Genomic DNA, 13,725 nt, shown 5'->3' with positions numbered 1-13,725 from the left:
AAGATGGAGTCGAGTGCCCTTTGGAGAGTCCCACCTGCTCACCCTTGGTACTTTGGTAGGAGTCCTGGTTGGTGTCACAGTCTGAATATCTCTAGAAAACCGCAAACGGCTCTCTCGTTTTTTGAGTGGTCATACCAAATCCCTCACCTTCCAACACGGACGGAGGATCTCCGCTGAATGTCCTTGGTGCAAGACAGATCAACCCTCCCCCAATCATATTCTTAAATATTTAAATTTTACGATTTTTAAGGGATCCGCTATTGTTTTTGGAGTTTTTAGAGATGTTTGGTTTCATGGAGGTGGCATAGCGCAACTATAACACCTGGAATTAGAAGAACAACAACAACAGAGCAAAATAAAACACCCCTACATAAATGAAAGATAGTGCCGCGGTTACAGAGATAAATGTAGTGATACAATAAGATAATTGAATGCCATTAGATTTTTCAATTGTTTTACTTTGTTAAATAAGATACATAAGAATTCATTCCATCCTTGATATACTTTCATTATATTTCATTTCTCTACAGAAATGAAAGATAGTATTAGATAAATTATAATACTTTATAATCAGCTGCATAATAAGTGAAAAAATAGATCTCGCACACCGTGATCATTTTAAACATTAATTTCTTTTTTTAATGGAAAATAAATCCAGCTTTTTACACCTATCATAGAAATCTGATGGCATAGATTTCTATCCATTTTAAGTCATGGGCGACTAAAACGAGAGAAGCTAACATCTGGCCTTTCCACCATAAAAATCCAATACATTAATGCACACGTTCCGATAGGTGTCTTATGTGAGAAAAGAAGCATTGGAATATTGATTCCTTCCTTCAATAGTGTCGACTTATTGGTTTCACATATTAATTCGTCCCCTTATATGTTCTTATCCCACTCAAAAACAGCAATATAATAAGATGATGGGATGAAATATCAAATTAGATTTTCCATTGGTATTGCTTTCAAGAAAGGGAAAATGTAAGGTCTGTTTTTACTTTCCCTTATACGCATTATGGAGAAAGTCTAGTAATCGTCAAAGAATTCGAACTTGAGATTTTGACGAATCTCCACGTGTTTTGAATCTTCACGAAAAATGTGTTTTTAGACCTTCCTGAATTCGAAAAACACATTCTTGGAAAATGTCCCTCTGTCTGCCTATGACAAATATTATTCAAAAATGTTTTGAGCTACAAGGTTGGAATTTGATATATAATCTTTATGTCAAATTTTCAGATTGCTATAAAAGTTTGGGTAAAATCTGTTCAGTGGAAGTCTGTCTGTCCAGCTGTTCGAATATAAGTTAACACGATAATTACAAAACGAAGAGATCTAGACAGACAAAAATTAGGTACACGGATTTAACATCTATAGTATAGACAACCTGCCAAATTTTGAGCCAAATCCAACTAAGGATTGACTGTTTGTAGGTCTTTATTTTTCAGAAACGTATAAACACGATATTTCAAAAACGCAATGAGTTAAATGTATCAAATTTTGTATGAAATTTTGTGACTACAAGTGCAGTTTTGTGTCAAATTTTTAGTTAAAACGTATCTAAAATACAAATTTGATTTTTAGATAGTATTAACCACATTCCAGGGATTAATTATGAAATCATTCGCCAACGACTATATGATTAGATTCTGAAAAATTCGAATAAAACAAGCCACACCTACTCTAAGAAACGCCATGAGAAGTTTATTAGAGTATGCCGGAAAGTTTTATGGAAACCATTCCCTCTGGTTTTACAGTGCATTTAACAAATTAGTAAGTAAAAAAAGAGATATGGTAGAATATTTTAATCACTTGCAGGATATTGATAAAGCTATCGAAATTGAGAACTTCACTTTAGTTCGGTGATGAACAGTTGTTGCGAGATAAAGACATTCCATTTCGCAACAACTGTTATTTATTCTCAACAAAAAGATTTGGTTTTAAATAAAAAAAAAGCGAGTAAAGTTTGTAAGGAGCAAAATAAAAACCGAAGAATTTTTTTCACTTTTTTAACGTGAGTAGACTTCATGAATAAACCAGCGAGTATGGTCTCCCCAAAATTTTCTCGCAGATTCTTTAATAAAATTGTCATGCCAGAGAACATCTTACAAAGCACTGACGTACAATAGTTACGAAATATTAACTTTTGGCGTGAATTTAGCATTTTTACTGAATCTGCTGTGTTATTCTTGGCGACTTACTTGGCGATTAATGAATAGCATAAACTAATAGTATTCAAAAACCTAATTTATGTTTTAGACACGTTGTTCCACTCGATTGAAATAAACATTTGACACAAAGCTACAGTTGTAGTAACAAATTCTCATACCAAATTTGATATATTAAAGTCACTGTGTTTTTTAACCAACGCGTTTATTTGTTTCTGAAAGTACAGCACGACAGACAGTCAATCCGCAGTTGGATGCGGTTAAAAATTTGACAAGTGTCTATACTATTGATTGTAAAGTTATGTACCGAATTTCATCTATCTAGCTATCGCCGTTTTTTAGTGATAGTGTTAATTTATATTTGAACATCTGGGCGGACGGACTTCCTCTGAGTGGAGTTTGAGCAAAATTTAATAGAAATCTACACATTTGGTATAAAGACCGCATGCTAAATTTAATCCATGCATCTCAAAGTCTATTTTGAGTTATCTTTGTCATAGACAGATAGATAGTTTCTAAATATGAGTTTTTGAACTCACGGAGGTCTAAAACGTAGATTTGTCAAAATCTTGAGTTCGAATTTTTTGGGAATTACAATATTTTCACTATACTAGATACGAAAGTAAATAAAAAAATGTTAAAATAGATTCTGCTTCTAATTCTGTTGTACTATTTCATAGTTTGTGTAAGAAAAAGCAAGCACAGAGGAAGTACCACCCACGTACTACTCTTTCCAAACCAATTGATTTTTGGACATCACACCATTATTACTAATATGAGCAAAGAATTAATAGTAATTTGATTTCTGTTAATTTTTTTGTTTGATTGTCGAAAAGTATAAAATATTCTACTTCATTTCACAATCACTAAAATAACGCCCTTTTGTTTCGAATATCGGGGCAACTGAATTAATTAATATTTCATTAATCATATACATTTAAAATACAATAAAGCAATTTAAGAATTTTTTTGACTGCGAAATACACAAAAAGCTTATTGTAATTTTCTAAGGATTTGATCTTGAGATTTCAATTAGAATCCAAGGCGCGACGTAACCTAATTAGGGCCCGAGGCAAAAACTTCTTTGGAGACCTCCCTCTTCTTCACTACTTCAGTAATGAAGAACCTTACGTAGAACCTGCCTATGGTATTTTTCATTAATTAATTCAAAATGATATTTAAACTTAAAACTAAAAACACTCTTAGTCTTAACACGAAGTACCACATTTAGCCATTGAATTTAAAATGGAATCTGACAAAATGTTAAGGCAAGATTTATATTAGATTGCTTTCTACAACTATCTTAAGCATCGGTCTATAAGAGAAATTCATAAATCTCATAAACTAAATATTAGTACATTTTTAAATGAAACATATACCACTTTCTCAACAGTTATAATCATATGTAGGAGTATTTAATTATTTATTGCATGCAAACAAAACAAACTTCATTATTTAAGAAAGGTAATTATTTTATGTCTCATTTTATTATGATAAATATTGGGACGTTAACGGACGAATATTTATTCTATCAGAATGAAAAATATCTTGACCTATTCCTTATTCAAATTCCAGTAAAAAGATAATTTTAATGACGGATTTGACTTGAAGGGCATAAAACTGACGGATTTTACACTGCACTGATATTTTGTTTAAAAAAAGTTCCTTAAAGAAAAAAACGAAAAATAAACTTTCTATTCGATTTGGAGACCTCCCTCTGATGTGGGGCCTCGGGGCAACTGCCCCGTATGACCCTGTCTTAGTCAGGCTGTGTGAGAATAAACTTCCTAGCTGCATTTAACTTTCATCTTTGATATCTGGTAATAAGATAAAACCATGTCTGTATGTCTTTAAAACAATAGTCCACCAAAGGTAAATGTATCTTCAAAAATTTACTAATTTTTGGAGATAAAATTTGTAAATCTTCAAAACATAATACTTCGGTTTTATAGTTTGATTTCAAAAATAAAAAGTTGAGCAGATTCCCTTTTGACTTTTTACTAAGAATAAGTCTCGCCCTTTCTTTCCAAAAAAAGACAAAAATCGGGAGAAAGTTTTGAATTCTTTTGATATATGTGTGCCAGATGAGAAAACGAAAAAGATTTTAGATTAAAAATGAATACTCTAGAAGACTGACTTCTGAAGAATTTTAATTCTACAGAAATATTAAATAAAGCAAAAAATGCACACTTTCTTTGAAAAAGATGAACATATCAGAATTTTTTGAATTTCAACATTTCAGAAGCGGATGATAAAGAACTACTACTGGGAGAAACTCGATGCTTTTAGATTTAAATGAAGATTTAAACGTCAGAATTCTACAGCTGGAATAAAAAAAAACCTATTCTTGACTTCTAACGATAAATTGCTATTTAATTATTTCCTGAGACCAGCGAATATAGTTTTGCATCTGAGAATCTTAGATGAAAATGTTATTCAGAAAAATGCGTTGCGATTCTTTCACATTTTAGTCTCGGATTCGAATTTTTGCATATTTAATTGTTGAAGAATTAATAGGAATATATATTTTCTATTTTTACCTCAATAAGTATCACATGCAGTTATAGTATTTTTTTTGTCATTATTCATTTGAAAATGTAAATTATTTCAGACGAAATTTGTAAAGATGCAAATGTGATTCCAGAATCCATGGCAGCTTGACTTGTTTCACAATCTATTTAGATAATATATATTTATCTTTCAGATTTGTCAACCCATTAAAACCTGATTGTCATCCATTACTATATTTCTGAAACCATTACTACTAATAATTTGTTAATTCTAAAATCCATCACTTGGATGTATGGTGAAAAAGTGCAGCGGGCTCAATAACAGATGAAAACGAAAACATGAAAACACGAAAACACAATAGCAAAACACAACCAAATGGTATATGTAAAAGTACAGTACATGCAGAAAACAGCAGCCCACAATACAGCCCATACATAAATACAGCCCATAGTATAGCCCATAATTAAACAATAGTGAAAGAGAAAAATGTACTCAAAAGGCATATTTCACTTCATCACTTTCTCTTTCGACTCTGCCCTGCTAATTGATTGACTCCGCTTTTTATAATTTGCCTGATTAAGTAAATAAGCATTTACAAAAAGACCAGAATTCATGCCTTAAAGAGCTATCACTCTGATTCTCGAATATTCTTTCTTTCTTATCGCCAAATTCGGCGCAAAATCTCTAAATAATTGCCTTGCCGCCAAAGACGGGAAATCATTGACTTGATATCCATTTAACAGCCCTTACTACAACCATAAAACTATATTCCTTATTAGAAGACTTATTGCGCAGGAAAGCAATATTACAAATTGTATGAGTTTGCAACATTTCCATGGATTCTTTCTGCAGTTTAATGAAGGAACATTTTTTAAATCAGCAACTCTACTTCGACAGAACTGCTCAATTACTCTGCCTTCGAATTTCGTACCTTCATACAATATTAGTATCACTGTTTAGAACAACATTCCTTTAGACAATTAACTAAAGCGTGACATGGATTGAGGTCCATGGCCGCAATGCAAAAACCCAATACAATGTGTTAATACAATGTTTCAGACAGCAAAATTCCAATTAATGCTTCTACTAGGAAGAGGGAAAAGCAATAATTAGAGGAAAAGAGTAACTTCTTGGGAAAAAGTAGTAACTTTTCTAGTTCTCTGGAGCAATGATCTCCTGAGCGTTTTAGTTTTAATTTCTTCTAGTGAACATGTAGATATTTTTAGCTTATTATTATGATTACTTACACCAGATATAGCACAATAATCATGTTCATGAATTAAGAACGTCCTATAAAGAATGGCTGATTTCCAATTAGGCAGTTGATTAAGGTCATTCGGCTGAGGATAGCCGCAGGTAGGCAAATTAAAAATTTGTTATTAGTCGGTACGAAATAAATTTGAGACAGATACAATACCTTATGAAATATCAGAACTACAATGGTTGCTTAAGCTGAATTATTAAAATAACTATTAAATAAATTAAAGTTAATTCAAATGATGTATTGGAATAGAGATTATTCATTTAACAGATTGTGTTATATTTTATTAGATAAATCCTGTAAAATAATATTTATTTGTTAATGTTATATTTGTTTCAAGTTTATAATTTTACTTACAATCTATCATAAAAATAATACCTTTTATTTGTAAATAATGAAATTATTCACTGACAGCAATAGTTATTTTTTTCCCCAAAAGAAGTTTACCATGATATTCCCAATAAAAAGAAACGAAATAAATTAAAACACAGATTTTTCTACAGTTTTATTAAAAAGATTAAGTACTATGCTAAAGATTTGCTTTAGTTCAAGATAAAAATTCTCTAAAGTATGAACTTAAATAGACTTATTATAAGGGTCTCATTATTTGCACCACCTAGAACCAGAAAGTACTTAAATCCCACTTACAAGGAGAGACAGCTTTTTTTGCTTTAATTGACGTTGGGGCATTTAAATGTTATCTGAAGTAGAAATTTCACTTCATCTGTATTACTAACAAAGAAAAATGTGTGTGTGTGTGCGTGCGTGCATGCGTGTTTGTGCGCTCTAGAACCAAAACTCTTTGTCTATAGCTACCAGATTTGGCACAATCATAATTTGGAAGATGAGAATATGCTCTTTGAAATAATTCATATAATACTTTTATAAAAATTTTAATTAAAAATTAAGCAGGATTTCCGTGTTCTTCTCAAAATTTTGTAGCATAAATTTGAACACACCATTTTAAAGCTAAGAACATTTTTTAATGCCACTTTAATTGCACTGCAGTTTTTTAAAATAATTTTTGATAATTCTTTAAAAATAATTTTCAGATTTTTTTAACAATACTTTTTATTGTTACAACAAAATTCAAACAGTTTTTTATTGTTTCATCAAATATGGGATCTCGATAATTTTTTTTCTGTTAGTAAAAGTCGAGAAGAGAATGATTCCATTAATTAGCTGTGCAACTTGCACGAAGAATAAGATGATGAAGTTATAACACTTTTGAAGACAACCAGCAATTAAATGATTTGGACAGTTACATTTTTAATGGAATTATGATGTCATAGGATATTTTGAGAATGACTTGTATACAAAAAACAGGTGCAAAGCTACAAAAATAATACAGATTGCATGCTTTTTGATATCTGATGCTTTGTTGAGTTAATCATATATAACAAGTTATGTCTAAGGGATTTAATCGAGGTTAAACAGAAACAATAGTTCCGGTTACCCAACTGGTCATCAAAGGCGGTTTGTATCCAATTAATAAGGAGGAAGTAAGTAGTAGACTATTTACTGGTGAGCTTTCAAAAAGGATAAGCTCATATTTACGTTTCCCTTCGTTGAAAACCTCTGAAACTCGGCTTTATCGTAGCAAACAATATGTTGTTAAAGACCACACCGGTCTATCATTTTTTGGTTAATAATATACAGTTAACAACATTGTTCAAAGATAGATCTCACAAATGAAGTTTCTTAACTTAGCAACGCCAAACTTCTAGTGAGCATATTTGCATTAGTAAGTATACGATTAATTTCTTATTTATTATTAAAATTTGAATTAACAGCTAATGGTTGATTAGCTAATGGCAAAAAAATTACCATATATCAGGAAACAAATGAGCTAAATTTAGAAAAGTAATAAAAAAGCGACAGTTTTTTTTAAGTAAAATTCCATATAAATTAACGAATTCCTATAAGTAGAAATTTCTTCGTCAACAAAATGCTTTTCTTTTTTTTAACCGTACAATTAATTAGAGTTATTTAACACAATTAATTAGGCTGTCAACAGATGCTGTTTATCGTTTTTCTACGCAAATTACTTTTATCCAATTCTGTTTTTGCGTCAATGCTGTATATACTAAAAGGGAAACTGTTGTAAAAAGAAACCGAATTAATTAGATAACTAAACAAATTAATGCACAAGCCTCATTTTTCGTCTTTTCTCTATATATTCGATATATTCATTGAATTATTCGACATATGAATTATTTTTCAGATGAAGCTCTTCTTCGCTTTCATTGTATTAAGAGAATAAGCAAGAAAGAATTTGTAAAAAAAACATTTATTTTCTGAGCAAAGACTAGAATAAAATGAATTGCACCACTAAACAATTCTCTCTTCTTCTAAACACAAAAAATGTGAAATGTATGGCATATCTCGTAAAGTACTTGGCTTCATCATATAACTGTTTCTTATTTATACATTGTCGTGGCTGGTTCGTGAGTGCTTTGAAAAAATTAGACAAATAGAAAACTTAACAAATTTATTGCAGATTCGTTCGAGTTACTCTGCTCAGTAACTCCTTCTCCTCCAAGAGCAAACACTCGAATGACATCACTCTTTTAATTACACTCGCGCTAGTTGCCTAGCGCCATCTATGAACGTTTATTTCCTAACGCTTCAAAATCCAATCACTACATACATATTTATACAACAGAGCCTCAATTATCTTTTCTTATAATAAGAATAAAGTGTTTGTGTGTATGTGTTGCTGCACTGCATGCCAGACTTTTAGACCTACAGCTACCAAATTGCGCATATATACATATATACCTTGAAGGGTGGGAATGTGTACATCATAGCCATCTTTTTTCAATTTTAATTAATTAAAAATTAAGCTGCATTTTAAAGTTTTTTTTGCTATAACTTAACAAAAATATATATATATATACCTTGAAGGGTGGGAATGTGCACATCATAGCGATCTTTTTTCAATTTTAATTAATTAAAAATTAAGCTGCATTTTAAAGTTTTTTTGCTATAACTTAACAAAAATATATATATATACCTTGAAGGGTGGGAATGTGCACATCATAGCGATCTTTTTTCAATTTTAATTAATTAAAAATTAAGCTGCATTTTAAAGTTTTTTTGCTATAACTTAACAAAAATATATATATATACCTTGAAGGTTGGGAATGTGCACATCATAGCGATCTTTTTTCAAGTTTAATTAATTAAAAATTAAGCTGCATTTTAAAGTTTTTTTGCTATAACTTAACAAAAATATATATATATACCTTGAAGGGTGGGAATGTGCACATCATAGCGATCTTTTTTCAATTTTAATTAATTAAAAATTAAGCTGCATTTTAAAGTTTTTTTGCTATAACTTAACAAAAATATATATATATACCTTGAAGGGTGGGAATGTGCACATCATAGCGATCTTTTTTCAATTTTAATTAATTAAAAATTAAGCTGCATTTTAAAGTTTTTTTGCTATAACTTAACAAAAATATATATATATACCTTGAAGGGTGGGAATGTGCACATCATAGCGATCTTTTTTCAATTTTAATTAATTAAAAATTAAGCTGCCTTTTAAAGTTTTTTTGCTATAACTTAACAAAAATATATATATATACCTTGAAGGGTGGGAATGTGCACATCATAGCCATCTTTTTTCAATTTTAATTAATTAAAAATTAATCTGCATTTTAAAGTTTTTTTGCTATAACTTAACAAAAATATATATATATACCTTGAAGGGTGGGAATGTGCACATCATAGCGATCTTTTTTCAATTTTAATTAATTAAAAATTAAGCTGCCTTTTAAAGTTTTTTTGCTATAACTTAACAAAAATATATATATATACCTTGAAGGGTGGGAATGTGCACATCATAGCCATCTTTTTTCAATTTTAATTAATTAAAAATTAAGCTGCATTTTAAAGTTTTTTTGCTATAACTTAACAAAAATATATATATATACCTTGAAGGGTGGGAATGTGCACATCATAGCGATCTTTTTTCAATTTTAATTAATTAAAAATTAAGCTGCATTTTAAAGTTTTTTTGCTATAACTTAACAAAAATATATATATATACCTTGAAGGGTGGGAATGTGCACATCATAGCGATCTTTTTTCAATTTTAATTAATTAAAAATTAAGCTGCCTTTTAAAGTTTTTTTGCTATAACTTAACAAAAATATATATATATACCTTGAAGGGTGGGAATGTGCACATCATAGCCATCTTTTTTCAATTTTAATTAATTAAAAATTAATCTGCATTTTAAAGTTTTTTTTTGCTATAACTTAACAAAAATATTACTGCATAAAATTAATTTTGAATCGTTTTAAAATATAAAAACTTGTCTTTTTTAATGATACCAACTTAATATAAGTGCAAATCTTTAAAGGGAATTAATAGCCTTGCAAATTATTTTTTTCTAAATTTTTGGTAAAAATTAAAAATATTTTTTACCTAATATCTGTTGTTGTTTCTGATGGCACTTGCCATAGACAAGCCCGCTGATTTGAAATCAGTTATTTTAAGCAGAAAGGGAGCGTCTCTTGTTTTAGTAGCGCCAACTAGGGCCAAGAGTACGATTTTGCTACTCACGCATCACATTCGCTTGCACAGCCCCTTTTTAAAGGGGGGCACATTCACACATCTCACAGATAGAACAATTGAAGAACAACCATGCCGAACCTCGACTCGAACCCAGGACGCCCAGATCACGGGGAAGACGAGCGAACCCTATGCCAGGACGCCGGAACCTAATATCTACCTATATATTACATTGCTGTCCTGAAATTCAGACGTTTTCATATTTCATTGTTTCATCAAATATTTAATCACATTGTTGAAAGCTAAGGAAGAAGAAAATTAAGGAAAGTTAAGGAAGTTTACTATCTGTGTAAATGACAACACTGATAAAAAAATAAAGCTACAATATCGCTAAATTTAAAAAATAGATGAGTCGGGTATTTATGTTTTTAATAGCTCTATATGGAAAGGGACTGTCTCCATTAGAAAGTTCATGTACACAATAAACAGAGGAAATCTAAGAGACAATTAAAATAACACGACTTTAATGTCTGATTATTTTGGCGGAATCATGGATGTGAAGTTATATCTAAACAGTTTATTTAAAAACAATTACAACCAATATTCTCGGTGAAGTAGCTAGTAACCTAAGGCGACTAGTCTGGAATAAATTAGGATTTCTAATGTCGGAAAATTGGGAAGAAACCATAGAAGCGGTCTGTGCGAAAGTTTCTCGCATTATTCTCTAATGTTCATTCATTAAAACACAGGAGAAACCACTGAACCATTAAAAACAACTTCCTTCCACTTAAAAAATTTGATCTTAGTTAAAGTCGTGAAGGTTACCAATGAACTAATTTTTATTTTCATAGTTCCACACAGTGTCAGTTCTGCTCTCCGTAAGTAAAGAAACCAGAAATGCATTTAGACACACTTCCTTTTTCGATTTAATTAAAACCAGCATTAGACACACGTTTACAATTTTAGTTAGAAGAATACTTACCGAATTTCATTTGTCTAAACTGCTTCACTTTTGAGTCATTCCCGTTTACATGCATTTGAATGTAAGATGGTCAACTCTTAAATAGATAAAATTCTTAATTCGAGGCAAATATACACTTTAAATTCTAAAACTATTCCAAAATTTCATTTGTCTAAGTCATTGCATTTTTGAGTTAATCAATTTTACATACATACGAAATTAGAGACTCACGAACCACCAATTCGAAGCCGGATTTGGTACAACATTTAATATGAACTTACACGTTACATGCTACATCTGTGCATGAAATTTTATTCACCGTTCTCTTTATATAACTTAGTTTATTAGGGTAGCCAGGAATCTTCTGAATGGATTCTGGTCAAAATGTGGCCGAATTCCTCAAATGCAATGGGATGTTCGCGTACATCCATCTAACTCAATGCTATCTAGTTTACGTGTCCACTGGCAAACATAATTCTAAAAATATATATTTCTGATTTGAAGATGTCTGAACCATAGAAGTTCAAAATTTCGATGTCTTTTTGCAATTGCGATAATTTTCTTTTTGTATATTTTATAAACCAAAAAAAAAAAAAAAAAAAAAAAAAAAAAAAAACTTAAGTTCAATTATAACTTGTACCATTTATTAAACATAATATTTTTTATGATTTTCTGTATTTAAAGAAAATGAACAGAAGTTGCAGAAGCAATAAACTGTTCATTTAAAGTGAGTTAAAAAAAATAAGTGAAATTAGAAATATGATGTTAGTTTTAAAAAAAAAGTTAATCATAGTTAATTATTTCTTTTCTCATTGACGTTTCCTCAATAGTATATCATGTTATTTCATAATAAGCATCACGTCCGTTTTTGAAATTTCCTTCTGCAGCTCAATAAATCTCAAAATTGATTCAATAGTATTTCAATCGCTCTTAAAGTTTGACCCCGTTAACAATATTATAAATAGCATCAATTACCAGAACCATCTAATCGAGTTTGAATAGATAGCAGCACTATACTGGCATGGTTATCCGATCTCTATGCCCCTTCTATGTAAAATAGAAATAATAATAAATATCCACCTAATAATTAGTTTCATATATAATATTATCCTATCCTATTATATTATATATATATATATATATATACAGGGTGTGCAGTAAAATCCTACTAACCTTCATTAATTTGAGAAAGGGGATGATAATTGTTACAAACAGTATTTAAGTATAGTTCTGCTACATGGTAAGAACAGTTACGGTGCCACTGTTGGCAAAAAACGGAGTTAGCGTCACTATCTCCAAAATGGTAGAAGACACGGAAAAATTCAATCACAAAATTTGCACAGCGTCTCCGATTTTGTTCGATAATTCTAAGATAATATTCAGTAATGCTAACAGCAATATATGTAACACGCGCATTTGTTTGGTCACGGTTTCCAATATGCTCTCGACAGAAACACGTTCGAAATGAAATAGAGCAATTAGTTGTCTGTAAATATTTTCATTTTCAATGTGAAAAAAATGCTCTCCGTCAACAATAAGGCACACCTGGAACTTTTTTATACTTATGATGTCATGGATGGTCGTATTAGTCATCATGCCACTAATGACCATATATTTCATCAGACAATAGATCATATTTTGATTGAAAACCATTATGTAATGGATGATAATTCTATGGACTATAGTCATCGTTCACTGAATATTCATATTATGAATTATGCTCATAATACTTTGAATGATCATATTATGGATAATATTGATCATTCTCTGGATGATTATATTATGGGTGACATTCATTATACTCTTGATGATTATATTACGGGTGATATTCATCATTCTCTGGATGATTATATTACGGGTGATATTTACCATACTCTGGATGATTATATTAGGGGTGATATTCATCATACTCTGGATGTTTATATTACGGGTGATATTCATCATACTCGGGATTATGGAGGATATTCATCATAATCTGGATGATTATGGAGGATATTCATCATAATATGGATGATTATGGAGGATATTCATCATAATATGGACGATTATATTATGGATGATATTCATCATACTCGGGATGATAATATTACAAATGATGCCTCATCATACTCTCGATGATCATATGAATATATTCGTCATTCTCTTGATGATAGAATGAAATAGGAGTATAAAATTGTCTAATGACTTATAACAGATCCCACAGATTAAGGCACTCAAATGAAATGGCATTGCTATACCACTTTCTCTCTTAGAGCACAGGGGAAAAAAGAACTTCTGGAACCGCAACTCTAATCTCT

The 13,725-nt window shown here is 30.5% G+C and overlaps 1 protein-coding gene across 1 annotated transcript; it reads left to right on the top strand.

Annotated features, from left to right (window-relative positions):
• The first annotated feature begins 12,946 nt into the window (after positions 1-12,946).
• LOC129968237 (histidine-rich protein PFHRP-II-like) lies at positions 12,947-13,402 on the top strand. The gene has a single exon (XM_056082091.1). It carries the CDS (start codon positions 12,947-12,949, stop codon positions 13,400-13,402), a length of 456 nt encoding a protein of 151 aa, XP_055938066.1.
• Positions 13,403-13,725: the final 323 nt, after the last annotated feature.

The sequence above is a fragment of the Argiope bruennichi genome, chromosome 5 (assembly GCF_947563725.1).
Source record: "Argiope bruennichi chromosome 5, qqArgBrue1.1, whole genome shotgun sequence".
Taxonomy (NCBI): Eukaryota; Metazoa; Arthropoda; class Arachnida; order Araneae; family Araneidae; genus Argiope; species Argiope bruennichi.
The sequence above is the reverse complement of the archived record's forward strand: the minus strand, read 5'-3'. Positions and strand labels throughout refer to the sequence as shown.